This window comes from Kockiozyma suomiensis (assembly GCF_038497685.1).
Source record: "Kockiozyma suomiensis strain NRRL Y-17356 unplaced genomic scaffold V2V93scaffold_2, whole genome shotgun sequence".
Taxonomy (NCBI): domain Eukaryota; kingdom Fungi; phylum Ascomycota; class Lipomycetes; order Lipomycetales; family Lipomycetaceae; genus Kockiozyma; species Kockiozyma suomiensis.
The window spans coordinates 282698-297488 of NW_027117665.1; the positions used below are offsets into that span (position 1 = coordinate 282698).

Here is a 14791-nt window from a genome sequence, read left to right on the forward strand (position 1 = left end):
GACTGCACACGTGATGTAAACACACGTGACCGGCACAATGTGCCTTGTTGCACCGCAGCCAGAGAACCAACTCGTCCGCTAGCTAACTTTATTAGCTATTCTCCTGATATAGAAATAACAGTAGATGCACTTGCAAAGACTCTGCAGAGTGCCAGTCATGAAGCGGTAACTAGTATCGTAAATAGGATATTTTTCTTCTTGATGCTTGTACGTCTGGTCTTTAGCATTTTTAACATGCGCACTTACTACGGTCTATACTCATTTCTCCTTCCATCGCGACGTGGAATTTCTCGCCCTATATGTTTTTTTAATTTTCATGATAAATAGTTATTCCATTATAACAAACGACCTGACAGCCTTTTAGTATGTTAGTAAAGCCATACCACCTCTCCCTCATATATTCCACTCTCTACACAAGCGCCTGTCTGTACTGATTGTATTCCTCCACCGCCATTCCAATCTTGTTATACAAATACTGCCGCGCGCTCTCGTCGGATATCGGCACAAACGGCCCTTGAATTCCACCCCACAGTACTAACGCAACTCCGCCCTTCTCCATAGATACTGTCTGAAGTTGGTCAAATTGCACATCCCACATCGTCGTCAGCCGTCGAGTGTGCATCAGCAGTATCCGAGTATACGTCACAATCGTCACCAATTCCTCGCCAGGAAGAGACATATGCGCAACGTATTCCTCATTAAAGTAATCGCCTTCATTCACCTGTTTCAGCCACGCCTGTCCGATAGCTTCGCGCTGCGAGTATGGCTTGCACGTCATATCACGGCCAATGAACCTCGGCAAGCGCACACGGTCAATTCCTTGGTTGTCAAACACCGTCGTCGTATTTCGGATTCCCTCGCTCACATTATTTGCCATATCGAACAAGCCAATTGCAGTCTTTGTGGGTAATCCGACTATTCCGCGACCAAGTCCCTTGAAAAATCCGGCCGCTCCCTCTTCGGAGGCTCCACGCATGGGAGCCAAAGCTAGTCCAGAAACCCCACTTGCCAGTCCTTCAACAAAAGAATTCGCTCCCGCTGTGACGCCATAAAGCGCATGCCGAGGCTTGTTTCGAGTTCGACTGATTCTTCGTCGATCTTGAAATTGCTGGTCAAGAGTTGCTACTGCAAGACCCTTCGAAATACTACCCGAAATTTTGGCAATACTATCCGAAACCCCAAACACAGACTTTCGCAAAAAGCTAATACCGCCCTTTGCTATTCCAATGCCAAGCTCTTGAGGCCTATCATTCATAATAAATCCTTGATATGGCTCGTAAAAGATATCCATAACTCCTGAACTTAAATTATTGAATAGTCCGACAGGATTACCCAGAAAATCAGCCGATCCAAGGATTTTGTGAACTTGGAAAAGAAATTGCTGTCCGTAATGGGTCGCCATCAAATGGCCAAGCATAGTTGTCGACACACGAGCATTCTCAAGCACAAGAGCGTTAAGTTTCACCGGTGCATCGTTAATATTACCAATTGCCATCGTCAAAATATTAAGGAAAAACATCAAAGCATTTTGCGACGAAGTCTTGTCCTCAACGTTCACCCTCTCAGTTCGCACGAAGGACAAATCCATCTGTGCGGGCTGAATATGCAGCACTTCAAAATAGACATCACTTCCCGTTGCAGTCAGACTCGGCTCAGGAATAGCAATAACGTCATCGCATAGTTTATCAACTTCATCTGTAGACCAGCTTGCTCCGGGAACCTGGGAGAAATCAAGCAGGGCAAACAAAAAGTCCTCATCAATCTCAACAGTCATCTGCTGCAACAGAATAGTAGCATACTTGACGTAAAGTACACCATGAGACTCATCTTTCACGCGTGTCACAGAAAACGAAAGTGTAGGGTGACTCTCCATCTCCTTCGTAGTCTGCGGCAGTACACTCGGATACAAAACAATTGGATAGATACCGCCAAACAGCATATTATCAATTTGAATCCATTTGAGTTTCGTAGTGATCGTCTGATATAAAGCCGACTCGTTATACTTGAACTCAAATCCACGGAATGTGACGTAACACAATTCCTGCATACGAGAGTTAATAAGCGATATTCCAATACCTTCAAGGCTTACAACTGCCCGGAAAGTAATATCGCCATCATCCTCAATCGCCTCAAACCCGTTGTTCCCGGAACCGGTAGAGGACGCGAAGCTCGTTTGCGAGGCATTGTACTTTGGTTTATACAAACTTCGACTCTGATCATAGTCAGAGAGTACAAGAGTCTGAATTGGACCATCGGCAACAACATTGATATCAATCGCCAAAGCTTCGGACTCACCAGGAGATGGAATCTTCATAGGCACTAAGTTTCCAATCTCAGCCAAGGCGACATGTCTCTCAATGCCATGGGTACAGATAACGAGCTCCTTCTGCTTAGCAGCAGGATAGTCCCATGCGTAAGGCATCACACTCTTGCGCGGGAGGCGGTACATAATTGGCCTGAATCGCTTGATGCTAGTTGCGTTATATGACATGTCTTGATCATCGTCATAATTAATATAAGGATTCTATCAAAAATTAGTACCTATCCGAATATAATCAATAGAAAAACTGCATACAGATTGATAGAAGGTGAATTGAGTATTGCTGAAGTTGCGAATTGAATAAGGCCAGTTGCTCTTCTCTACATCGATATGCAAAAACATAGTAGCTTGCTCAATCAAAACTTCAACTTTGAGGAGTTTCTGTCCCTCGCCAGGCTTCAGGACCTTGATATGTGTCCTACCCAAATCAGAAATATTAAATGGCGCAGACCTAATATCATATCAGCATGTTGGAATTTAAAATCTCATCATTTGTCTCAAGACTTACCATGGAGCACCTTCGACCGGGAAACTCAACGTCAGCTGCTTCTCAGGAACTTGCTGTAGAAAATGAAGTGGGAACACCTCCCCACTCTTGATCTTCATAACGGTCGACGAGCCTGGCTCGCGAATGTTCAAATCCTCCGATAGCTTATTCTTCAACCCAAATCTAGGGGTAATGGAAATCACTTTGGTCATTTTATACTAGATGGAGCAGGTTAATCAACTACTCTCCACAACGCACCAGTCAAGCAGCAAACATTACCTTTCCTTGTCCTTCAGCTATATGAATACCTAGATGGATTTCTCTAACTCGATCGCTCGATGGCACAACAACATCGGTATTCCCTCCAATTGCCTCAAAACTCTGCGGAGTACTCCAAAGAGAGTCAGCAACTCTTAATAGAGCACGATTTCGCGTATCCAACGTGCTATAAGAAAACATCATCGGAATAGCTTTCTTTTTCGTATCTATAGTCATACAATTGTCTGTCAGTCCATGACTATAACTTCGCTGCATAAACATACCATCATCGCCAACATCTTCTGCTTGGAACTTGGAGGTGGCAATCACAGAGCCAGCCTTGATTTGCAAGTCAATACCGGTTTTATTCAAAATGATGTACGGACTGTAGACCGAAACTCGGAATGCTCCACCACTCTCAGGAATTGCACTAGAAGCAAATATTAGCATCATGATTACGTTCCTATTCTTGCATTTTAGTCTTAACTTACTAGTAATGCAGACGGAGATTCAATTTTTGTCCATTTCGATGTTTGGTAGCCAAAGTGGACTCCTGCTTAAAATCTTCTCGTGCACTAGAATTGATCACCGCGAAATCTGTATGATCAAATCCACTATCCCGCATGGTCACACTTAGCATCAAAAGATGTGAAAGTTTAACCACGTGGATTGGACTTTGCAATCCTTTGCGAAGGAAATTCGACCATTCGCGACGTAGTTTCTTGTCATAAATCATGTAGTTGAAATCATATGGCAGCAAATTGACAATTTCAATAGGTGCTGTAACACGTATACGCATGTGAGGATATAGACGCGCCAGAGGCTCATTCTTGTCAAACTTGGCAAAGAGCTGGAAATGGAACGCCGCAGGCTCATCCTCATCCTCAGCAATACTGTCGCAAGTAATATAAGGCTGGTGAGGTTGCATCAAATCTCGCCAGAAGAGGGTTTCTCTACACCAATCAAATGCGAGACCGGCACCAGGGCGAATCTTAAAGGTTTGATCAAATATCTGATCGATAGGTAACGCCTGACTGTCTCCGGGAACTGCATGTAATTAGTACCAAGTCCAAGAAAAAATTCACAAAGAAACTTACCGATTGTAGTAATCTTGGCTCCAGCATCATTACCAACTTTCAACTCAATCGGGATCTGGGAATTATTCTCAACCAAAAGGGCAGAGCGGAAGGTAATATGCTTCACCTTGTCTTCGCGCAACTTCACCTCACACACAAGTCTATGTGCAACTTTCATGGTTTTTGGATATAACACATATAGCGCTTCACCCTCCTTGTTTGCTGGAATACGAGAGACTGCATCAAAATCAGTACCTTTCAGGCGGACACCGACCGTACCATGCTGTGTGTCATCGCTCAAGTTCTAGGTCGAACGTTAGTTATTTTTGTTTACAAGGTAATTAAAAAAAGGCTCATACCTCTCTAAGTTTTCTCCAATCATCAAATCTCCAAGGCACCTCTTCTCCATCAGCAATCTCCTTTGCTAATGAGAATTCCGAATTATCAGTATTATCAACCCAAACCTGGAGTGTATATCCGGTCTGGTTTTTAATACGATACGGTGCATTAGCGTCTGGAGGTTTCGACAGCAAATCGCTATCGCCAGAGATCATCTCTACCGCGTTCGACAGCATGGCAATAGTTTGTGTAGTAACAGTGACCTCAAGAGTCTTGCGGGAGTTAAAGTTTATAGCCATAGTAGCAGGCTCAATGGTACGCGTCATATGAAATCCGAGATACCAAGGCTCAATAAGTGGTTCCCAAGCAGATTTGGAATAATTGTACACATTCACAAACATTTCAATGCTTGTATCTGCATCCATTTCAGAGGACCAATTACGAACATGGATTGGGAACTGCTTGATGCACATATCCAGCAATGGAAGCTCGTGAATACCACCGATAAGAACCAGTCTCAGACCATCCAGATCAGCAGTCAGTTCTTCGCTTCTAAGAAGCGTCGATACAGGAGCTTCGATTGACGAAGATCTGCGAGGCTGCGTTGACACTTCATCGCGAACAGCGACCGCTGTGCTCGGCTTCGGTTTCTTAGCTAACTGCTTTAAGCGCTTATTAGAAGAGAAACGAGAGTAAGGTCTTCTCTGAACTGGTTTGGTTATTTCAGGGGAAAGTTCTGAAGCTTTGTTGACGATCGAAAGAGCCAGTAAGATATCGCGCAGAGATATTCGGAGAACCAATGCATCAACTCCGACATTGATACTTGTCTTATGCTGGATTCCACCGTGATTATTATCTATGGAGAAAATCAAATTGAAATCATCCAGAATACGAAGTCTGTTCTCTTCAAACAAGTCCATTCGGCACAGGTAAATACCAACTTGCCTGGTCGACAATGTAAATGCATTCTGCTGAGTTAACATAATTTCTTTGATGCGTAAAACAATAGCCTCAGAACTTGACGACAATGGATTCGCAATTAAGATAACCGATGCATCAACGATGTTGATCCGGAAGGATAGCGAGCCTACAGGCTCGGCGTTCTCATTAATCTCCACGGCGGCATATTCAGTTACTGCATCCTCTGCCACCTGCACATCCTTCGAGCTTGATCCAACTCTAGTGGTCTCAGTCTCGCTAGAATCATCCGAGTCACTGTAACTATCATCTTCCTCTATTTGCAGTGAATCCACAAAAAACGCCTTCAGCGAGAAAATGTAATCAATAGCAAAAATGAACCGAGGACTGTCAATGGATAAGATAGCAATCATATCAGTGGCCCCTTGATCGTTCTTCATAGTCGATACACTAGCCATAAATTGGCAGCCATCGTGTTTAATAGGCGGAACAATCTCGCGGAACTTGTTCTTTTGATTCTGACGGCTATCAAAAATAGTAAACGATTTGACATGAAATTCAGACTCAATCGAATCGTCAGATTTCATCCGCAATTTTGCGTCTGTACCATCGAAGGAAAGCTTTGACAAGCTGGCAGGTTTGGGTCCAATTACATCAGTGTCCGTATCCTTGAATAGTTCAAGAGAAAGAGTTTGAAGTCTGAATACAAAGTCCATTTTTGTAAAAGTGTCCTTATCAGAAGCCATGATCGATTTCCCACTAGTACGATCATCTTTGATACTGCCACCCTTACTACCAGTCACGATCGACTTGGAAGTGCGACGCTTGGGTGGCTCGGCACTCGCCGCTTGAATTGCACGCGTGCGCATATTCTCAGCAGCGTCGTCATCCTGCGGCGGTGGTGCTTGAAAAGTAGCAGACAACGATTTCAGAAAGTTAATTAGGAAAATGTACTGCGACTCTGTAAGTTTCAAATTAACATCTGACATTGAGCCAACAATTTCTAGTGCAGGGCGATCCACTCCGCGCGTATGTTCCACGTATACCATCTTGAAGATTATATCAAGATTTTCAATCATTTGAAGCTCCTGAACCACGTCATCAGGGAAATGGAAAACAGAAGAAATCCTCGTTTGTCGTAATCCGGCATTGATTTTGTTGACAGCAGAAGGCCGACCAGTGACAGGATTTTCCAGGTTGCTAAAATCGTTCTGTATATATAGCTCACCAAGATGAACAGTCACTACATCGGATCTTACATTGCCTTCAGTGCTGTCATACGGACAGTCTCTTGAAAACACAAAGATCGGGGTACGCACAATAACGTCAAAATGAATTTTATCAGGATCTTTCATCTGCGAGGCTTGCTGGACAGCAGCTTCGCGAGCAGAATCATAAAGTGACTTCATTTCCGCAAATTTGGCAAGGAACTGGAGTATGCGTTGAAATGACTCTTCGACAAAAGTAATCTCAATTGACCCAGAACGGAAGTAAATCGAGGAGTTATATCCAGGGTAAGAAACAAGCAGCGACTTTGGATCAAAAGTCTCATATCTGAAATCTGCGAGTTCGTCACCTTGGATACTAACCAGCTGATTTTCCGCTTCATTACCAGTCTCCTCATCAATAGCATGATCTTGAAGCGAGAAATTGCCAATTCGACCACCAACACGCATCGTCTTGCCCATAGTAAAGAGACCGATATCGGCCTGATCTATTCGGATGGTCGCCAAACGAACCCCATCATCATTTAATATCAGCGCTATGCTAGACAAGTCCATCTTCAACTTCATCTTGTCCGGTCCATTCTCCGAACTCTGAATAGTTGAAGCAGTTTCAGTCTCGCTATCACTGTCTTCCGCAAGCTCGACTAGCTGATCGCTATCCTTCTCCGCATCGTCTGAAAACATCATCTGAACGAAATCAAGCAGAGTAAGAATAGACTTTCGAGTAATAACAAAGTTTAAAGTTGAGATAGAAACGTCAATACTCTGGTCGATTCCTTCAAAGGTAGACATATACTCTGGAGACTCCTTCTGAACTTTCGAATAGGTCACATGGAATAGGTTTTTGGTCTCCTTAGTAGCAGCAACTGTCTTTTCTGAGGTATCACCACCGTAGTAAGAGTCTGAAGAAATCAAACGACTAAATTCGGGAGACGGATTGGCTTCAATTTTATCTTCAACAGTAAGCTTACTCAAAATAATCTCGGCGTGCATGTCATACGCTCTGTTGTAGAACATGAACTCAAAATGCTCCAGAATCACATCAACTAGTAAATGGCTAGCAGTGAAATCTTCATCCACATTTTGCGATGTGCTTCCAGACACTATTCCACCTCGATACAGTGAACCTTGAACTTTGTCAACGGTAAATTTGAACTCGAACATACGTTGTTCGTAACTAGCCTCATTGCTGGTATTTGCACGAGATTGAACGATGCGGCCATCACTACCGTGAACATGCCCGGTCTCATCGTCCGCTTCAACAAACGTATCGTCATCGTCATCGTCATTCTCGTCCTCATCTTCAGCAATCAGGGCACTGATTTCTTGAACGTGGCCTGAATCTCCTGATGACGAGAATCGGAATTTCGACTGCTTATGTGTCGGCTGGGAAGAGGAGCTTTCAATTCTTGACGCATTTGGTCTTGCTGGTGTCTCTTCAGGCGGAATCCCCTGATCCATCATACTGTCATCGACATCCAAAAATGCCATGTTCGGGATACTTGAGTTGATGAGATGCATTAAAATCTTGTACTTCACGTCAGACATTGAAACATGAAGAACAGGTAAATGACCTGAGACTCTGAACTTTGTGAGGTTCGTCGCCTTCGCGACAATAGATATTTCAACCAGCAGACTCATTGTAATCTTATCAAGAATGTGAAAATACTTATGCTGATTTTTTGACTCATGCAGCTGCATAATCGTGTCCTCAACATTCGGACCCACAAGAACCTGAGTTGACTCCAAGTTAATTTGAAATCTATCGTACATCAACGACTTCAAAGTCTCGTAATCTTCTTCCTGATACTGCGTAGACTGCTTGCTCTGCACTTCACGAATCACAGCTTTATCCACAAGATTTGAGACAATATTGATATGACCGGCATCGACAACCATACAAGGAGCATTTCGCTCGGTAGCGCTTGAAGGAAGAATAATCAGTGGAGCCTGAATATCGAGTTTTGCATTGAGTGTTTTATGCTCCTGTAAAGCATACTCCAATCCGGCCCTAGTCTGATTTGTAATACCCTCGACGGTAGCTCCTGCAGCATACAACAATGCACCAAAACTCTCCATGTGCGTCTTTGGAGGTTTGAAGAATTGAGTAATTTCTTCAATAAATGTCTTATTATAATAAATTTCCATACCGCCGGTCTTCATCATAAGAGTAGAATCGGCCGATTCGTCCAAAGGGTTTTTCTCAAACTGGAGATGAAAGAAAGGATCTGATGGCTGCCCAGCTTCACTTTCATTGTCTATCTCCATCGAATCAGTCAAATCCATAATACGGGGATGACTTTTAGGAGCTGGCTGGGCAGACCTCTTGACACGGACCATGTCAGGATATAACGAGTCCTTTGTGGTGCCGTCGTGAACTTTGAGTTCCTCCAGAGAAAGATCGACCAAGAACGAGTCTGGTCTCTGCAGGAAATCCATCGAAAAGGTGTCAAACACCAATTGCAGGATCTCAGATGCCGCTCCACGTGGATCTCGCTTGAGCGCAAAACTACCCATGCCGAGAAACAATTTCAATTGTATCTTCACCGCATCGCGAGGGAGATCCAGCATCTCGGCTGCAGGCTTCTTTTCTTCGTCCCACTCAATCGCATCATACAGCTCCTTTCGTTGCTGATCAGTCATCACGGCAGAATCATCTGTAGCCGATTCTTTAGTAGGAGAAGTGCCTCCGTCGGCCGTGAGTGCAGGCGATCCCCATGCCCAAGCCATCCAACCTCGCTTAGGCTGGCCTTCTTGTTGCGTTGCTTGCGTTTGCGCTTCTAAAGCTTTTACTTTACGGCGCTCTTTGCGCAGCTCCGCTTTGGCTAGTGAACGATAGAAACGAAGATCTTCAAGTGAGAGCTTGAAATGCAAAGCTGCCAACTCATTCTTCTGAGCGTCAGTCAGCCTTGCATTAGTATCTGCCACCACATCGATTTTATAGAGTTCAATGTACCGTTTTCTGTCATCTCGCCTCTCTTTGAAGTATTCCCAAGACCATTGACGGTTCTTCTCGTGGATTTCTCGCAAAATCACATTTCCGGCGAATTTGAACCACGCTCGCGGATTCTCTTCAACCGATACGGTAGGGCGAAGATTTTTAAACTGCTCAGTTCTAACGTAGAAATGGAATAAATCGACCATCATCAAAGCATCTCGATACTGATACTCGTCAAGCACAAATCCGATTTCATCGAAGAATAGCTCGGCCTTTGAATTGGCGATAGTCGATGGCGAACCTTTATGAATAGTGATGCGGCCTTCGCCTGATACTGGTTTCAGTATGTACTGATTCCGATTTCCGCGTTGAGTCAAAGACTTTTTATGGGTCTGGATGTCTGTGAATGCAGCTACTATATCGGTTCCGGAAGTACTCAGTAGTTCAGAGTCAGTATTCCAATATATAGCCAGACTCTCCAACTTTGCAAGCTTGTGAGTCGTCAGCACATTGTCTTGAATAAAAATAGGATTCCAGGTCTGGTCGGTTGAAACGGCGGAGAACTCGGTGAGGGTGATTCCGAGGGAGAATGGATGCTAATAATTAGGTTTAGTACAGCTTACGCTAGAATGCTCAAAAGGAGAGACATACACCAGGTGCGGAAATTGTGTCTTCATATCTGAAATGAATGTTTTTGATGGTAATCTGTAAGTTATCGACAATCTACATAGCGGCGTTAATTTTGAAACCCAATCATCTTATTAAATCGAATGAACTTACCTTTGTAACAAGCGATTCCGTGAAACTCTGATTCTTCTTTTCTTCTTCTGCTGATAGTCCCTCAGGCTGCGCTTGAAGCAAAAGTTCAGCGCTCTCTAATCGTTCCATCTTTAGAAGCTGCTTGCGACGCTCTTCTTCTGCCTCGTCATACTGAAATAAAAGTGATACGTTAGATAAAATGATCTCTTAGGATAGAGATAAGCAATCTCACACACCTCCTGGTCAGCCTTGGGAACCGCCAGCAAGTACACATTTTCAATGATGACTTTAACTGGTTTGTTTTTCAGATTAGACCAAGGAATCTGAAGCGTGAGATCGCCGAGATGACCTTCGACGACGTCGATCGGCAAGCGGAATTTATCGAGCGCCTGACAAGAAAATTTAGAAAATATAGTCAATTAAACATGATGTAATGTGTAAAATACCTCTCGTTTAAGTTCCAACTTTCTGAGCTTTACATCTCCGCTCCAGATACCAATGTTAAGCTGCTTGGGGTCGAAGTTTTTGACCTATGACATCACTTTAGTTAATTGTACTTTGATCCGAGTTAATGGCGGGTAAATATACATAAGCTCCCTAATTAAAAGAAAAAATAGAAGTTAGAAATATGAACTTAGCTGATTTATGAATCAATCAAAGCATATAGATGCTGAAAGCGAGCCTACCAAGAAGCGGTTTAGAAGCGAGGCAACTAGTCCTTCCAACATTGTGTCTGTTTCCAAATAGATTGGATGATATTATATGTGATTAATGTTGTCGCACAAAAAAAACAGAATATTCTAAAAACAACAGCACGTAAAATGTATTGAGAGAGATTGTAAACGAGCGCAAAAAACTAGATACGAGATTGTATCTGATTGGGAGTGTGGCTAGATACGCAATGCTAAGAATGATCATCGGCGTGGTGCACTTTGAGCCATTGTCAACCGAAAGCAAATCAGAACATAACCCTAAGCTTACTGATATCAGTTTATGTTCTTATTGTAATCTTTGTAAAAACTGATCGATTAGATTATATAATTATATAAATATATTATTATATTATTATATTGTTATTTTATTGAATTGCGTTATTGTCAAGTGCAAATATACTAGCAGATTTGTATGTATTTTTATTGTTATAGTGTCCCCTTGTGATAACTTACTCCAAGAGGCCCACCTTTATATATTTACTTCAGATAATCTGCATTAATTCACAGTCAAATTATAAAGACATTTTCTGTTTAATGATTTGTCTATTACATGTAGTTGTATATCAATATCGCGGCAGCTCCGGTCTGTTCATCGCGTAGAGCGGCTCGAGCTCAGTCGAGCTCACTTAGCTTCAATTTACCCCGGGCCCTGTATTACTACCTCGACTCGAATATTCGTTATCGACGCTCAATCGTCGTTCAGTTTCAACATACCGTTTCTTATATAAAACCTGACATCTGTGAAATCATCTCGCTCAATGGATGCCGAGGAATATAGAAAGGCGGCATATGCCTCCGTTGACTACAGTAAGATTATCATAATCCCTCTATGCACACGGTAAGCTAATTTTACTCAGTCATTGAGCATTTCAAAACTATGGACGAACGAAAGGTTGTTGCAGATGTTGAACCCGGATACTTACGCAAGCTGCTGCCTACAGAGATGCCTGTTGAGCCCGAGAAGTTTGAGGATGTACATAAAGATTTCGACTCCAAAATTGTTCCAGGATTAACTAATTGGTATGATCTGCGGATCCTTATTACATTATTTACTTGAGAAGACCATAGCTAATTGAAAGATTTTGATTCTGTCAGGCATTCGCCCAATTTCCTGGCCTTTTTCCCATCAAACACCTCATATCCATCCATGCTTGGAGAACTCTATTCGTCAGCATTTTCAGCTCCAGGATTTAATTGGATCTGTAGTCCTGCAATGACTGAGCTTGAAACTATTGTTCTTGACTGGCTTGCTAAACAGATGGCTTTACCAAAGTGTTTCCTATCAGACGGTGAAGGAATGGGTATCATTCAAGGTTCTGCCTCGGAAGCAGTGATCACTTGTATGGTGGCCGCTCGGGATAGATATCTACGTGACGCTGTGGCCTCAAAGTACGAAACCGAGGAGGAAAAGGAAGAAGCGATTGCGAATGCTCGCGGTAAACTTGTTGCCTTCGCATCGGACCAGACGCACTCAGCAACGCACAAAGCGGCATTGATTGCAGGCGTTCGGTTTATCGCTATCCCGACTTCGGCTGACGATGAGTTTGCATTAACGGGCGAAAAATTAGAAACTGCGCTATCTTCTGCCGAGGCCAAGGGACTGTTGCCATTCTTTCTGACTGCATCGATGGGCACGACGGCCGTGGTGGCTATTGATCGCTTCGGCGAGATTGCAAAGGTTAGCGAAAGCCGGCCACATATGTGGAAACACATTGATGCCGCGTATGCAGGAGCTGCACTAATTTGTCCTGAGCATCAAGACATGCTCGATGGCGTCGGGGATAGCTACGACTCGTTTGACATGAACATGCACAAATGGCTGCTCGTCAACTTTGACGCGAGCTGCATGTATGTGAGGCGACGGAGAGATCTTGCGGATGCTCTGTCTGTGATGCCACCATACTTGCGGAACTCTGTATCAGATGCTGGTCTAGTGGTGGATTTCAGAGATTATCAGCTACCGCTCGGCCGACGGTTCCGCGCGCTCAAGATCTGGTTTGTGATGCGGGCATACGGGGCAAAAGGATTACAGGCGCACATCCGTAAGACGAGAGACATTGGCCAACTATTTACGACACGCGTGCAAGAGCGACCAGATCTGTTTGCGATAATCGCAAGACCCAGACTGGGTCTCACAGTGTTGCAGGTGCTCGCGCCTGAAGGCAGCGCTACGACAACTAACGATCTCACAAAGAAGGTTGCGGCGCGGATTGAAAAAGAGGGACACCTGTATCTGACATCGTCAACGGTGCATGGGTCGTATGCAATGCGAGTGGTCACAGGCAGTCCCTGGGCTACGGAGGAGGCTATGGAGGCTGCGTACAAATACATTGAGAATGTTGCCGAGGAGGAGAGAGCATAGATACCTGTATATGTATATGGCTTGTAATCTATTATATTACTATAATGGCTACGCCACGGCATAAGTCTCGTACCATTGTGTAGTTCTTTGTGGCTGAGCTTGGTGGCGGTGCTGTGCTGCAGCATTCTGTCGTCGTCGGCATATCATGTCCGCTTCACCCGCTACAGTCTTCTTCTCCAGCTTCGCAACTTTTTCTTCACTCTCTTTTGTCGCCCGATGTCCTCCGCTGGCCCCGTTCTGCCTCTTCACGCGAGCTCGCCGCAACAGGCAGCCGACTCGCTCCGCACAAAGTACATTTGGCTCGCCGTCTACTTCTTCTTCAATCTCGCCCTCACCCTCTACAATAAGGCCGTCCTCGGCAACTTCCCTTTTCCCTATGTGCTCACAGGCATCCACACCCTCTGTGGCACACTCGGCTGCCTCTACTTCTATTTCCGCGGTGCGTTCACTCTCACCCCGCTGTCGGACCGCGAAAACTTCACCCTCTTTCTCTTCTCGCTGCTCTACACTATCAACATAGCCATCTCTAATGTCTCGCTAAACCTCGTAACCGTGCCTTTCCATCAGATCGTGCGTGCGATGACCCCTCTCTTCACTGTGTTGATCTATGTTATCGGATTCCGCAAGGTCTACTCCGTCATGACCTACGTCTCTCTTGTGCCTGTCGTCGCCGGCGTTGGCTTTGCGACCGCGGGCGACTACTACTTCACCGCAATGGGTTTCATCCTTACCCTTCTTGGCGCATTCTTGGCCGCCTTGAAGACTGTCGCCACGAATCGCGTTCAGACTGGCCGCCTAAAGCTGTCTCCGCTTGAATTGCTCTTCCGCATGTCGCCTCTCGCCTTCTTGCAGTGCATCGTCTACGCGTACTTCACCGGAGAGATCTCTGGGCTCAGAGAGTACTGGCCCATTTCTATGGACTCTACTATGATGATCAAGCTGATCCTTAACGGTGCGATTGCTTTCGGCCTTAATGTAGTGTCCTTCACTGCAAACAAGAAGACCGGTGCCTTGACTATGACTGTCGCCGCCAATGTCAAGCAAATCTTGACTATCGTTCTTGCTATCCTGTTCTTCCATCTCGCAGTCACTCCTATGAATGCTATTGGAATTATTCTAACTCTGGCCGGCGGTGCCTGGTACGCGTACGTTATCCCCCGCTCTATCTTTTCCTTTCCTTTGTTAATTGAGGAATCTCACTAACTGTTTTCTGATCTATAGTAAGGTGGAACTCGAGAGCAAGCAGAAGACCTCTGCAGTCCCCGATTTAAGGCCCAAGGAAGATGATGCGGTCAAGGCGTAGATTGGTGTAGTTAATCACTGTTTACAACCACAATCTATGCTGAATGATGACTGCTCACGGTTTCGTCTAATGGTTCAGACAATGCATATGGC

General features: G+C 44.5%; 3 protein-coding genes across 3 annotated transcripts; 2 read left to right on the forward strand and 1 right to left on the reverse strand.

Annotated features, from left to right (window-relative positions):
• Window positions 1–311: 311 nt before the first annotated feature.
• Window positions 312–10450, reverse strand: V2V93DRAFT_363858 (uncharacterized protein; the record flags this gene model as incomplete). Its single annotated transcript, XM_066908708.1, has 10 exons — window positions 312–2524; window positions 2576–2771; window positions 2829–3025; window positions 3087–3292; window positions 3350–3495; window positions 3557–4112; window positions 4163–4445; window positions 4501–10158; window positions 10214–10285; window positions 10343–10450. 10 exons carry the CDS (start codon window positions 10448–10450, stop codon window positions 410–412), a joined length of 9537 nt encoding a protein of 3178 aa, XP_066767774.1. The 3' UTR covers window positions 312–409.
• Window positions 10451–11642: 1192 nt separating this feature from the next.
• Window positions 11643–13504, forward strand: V2V93DRAFT_363861 (pyridoxal phosphate-dependent transferase). The gene is made up of 3 exons (XM_066908709.1): window positions 11643–11841; window positions 11892–12054; window positions 12130–13504. Exons 1-3 carry the CDS (start codon window positions 11793–11795, stop codon window positions 13394–13396), a joined length of 1479 nt encoding a protein of 492 aa, XP_066767775.1. The 5' UTR covers window positions 11643–11792; the 3' UTR covers window positions 13397–13504.
• Window positions 13505–13612: 108 nt separating this feature from the next.
• V2V93DRAFT_320465 (triose-phosphate transporter family-domain-containing protein) lies at window positions 13613–14699 on the forward strand (the record flags this gene model as incomplete). The annotated part of the gene is made up of 2 exons (XM_066907319.1): window positions 13613–14541; window positions 14618–14699. The coding sequence occupies 2 exons, from the start codon at window positions 13613–13615 to the stop codon at window positions 14697–14699; spliced, it is 1011 nt and encodes a 336-aa protein (XP_066767776.1).
• Between the last annotated feature and the right edge of the window lie 92 nt (window positions 14700–14791).

Coding starts and splice junctions, on each gene's coding strand:
- V2V93DRAFT_363861 (XM_066908709.1), top strand. CDS start 11,793: ATGGATGCCGAGGAATATAGAAAGGCGGCATATGCCTCCGTTGACTAC. Junction 11,842..11,891: donor ATATGCCTCCGTTGACTACA/GTAAGATTATCA, acceptor AATTTTACTCAG/TCATTGAGCATTTCAAAACT. Junction 12,055..12,129: donor GTTCCAGGATTAACTAATTG/GTATGATCTGCG, acceptor TGATTCTGTCAG/GCATTCGCCCAATTTCCTGG.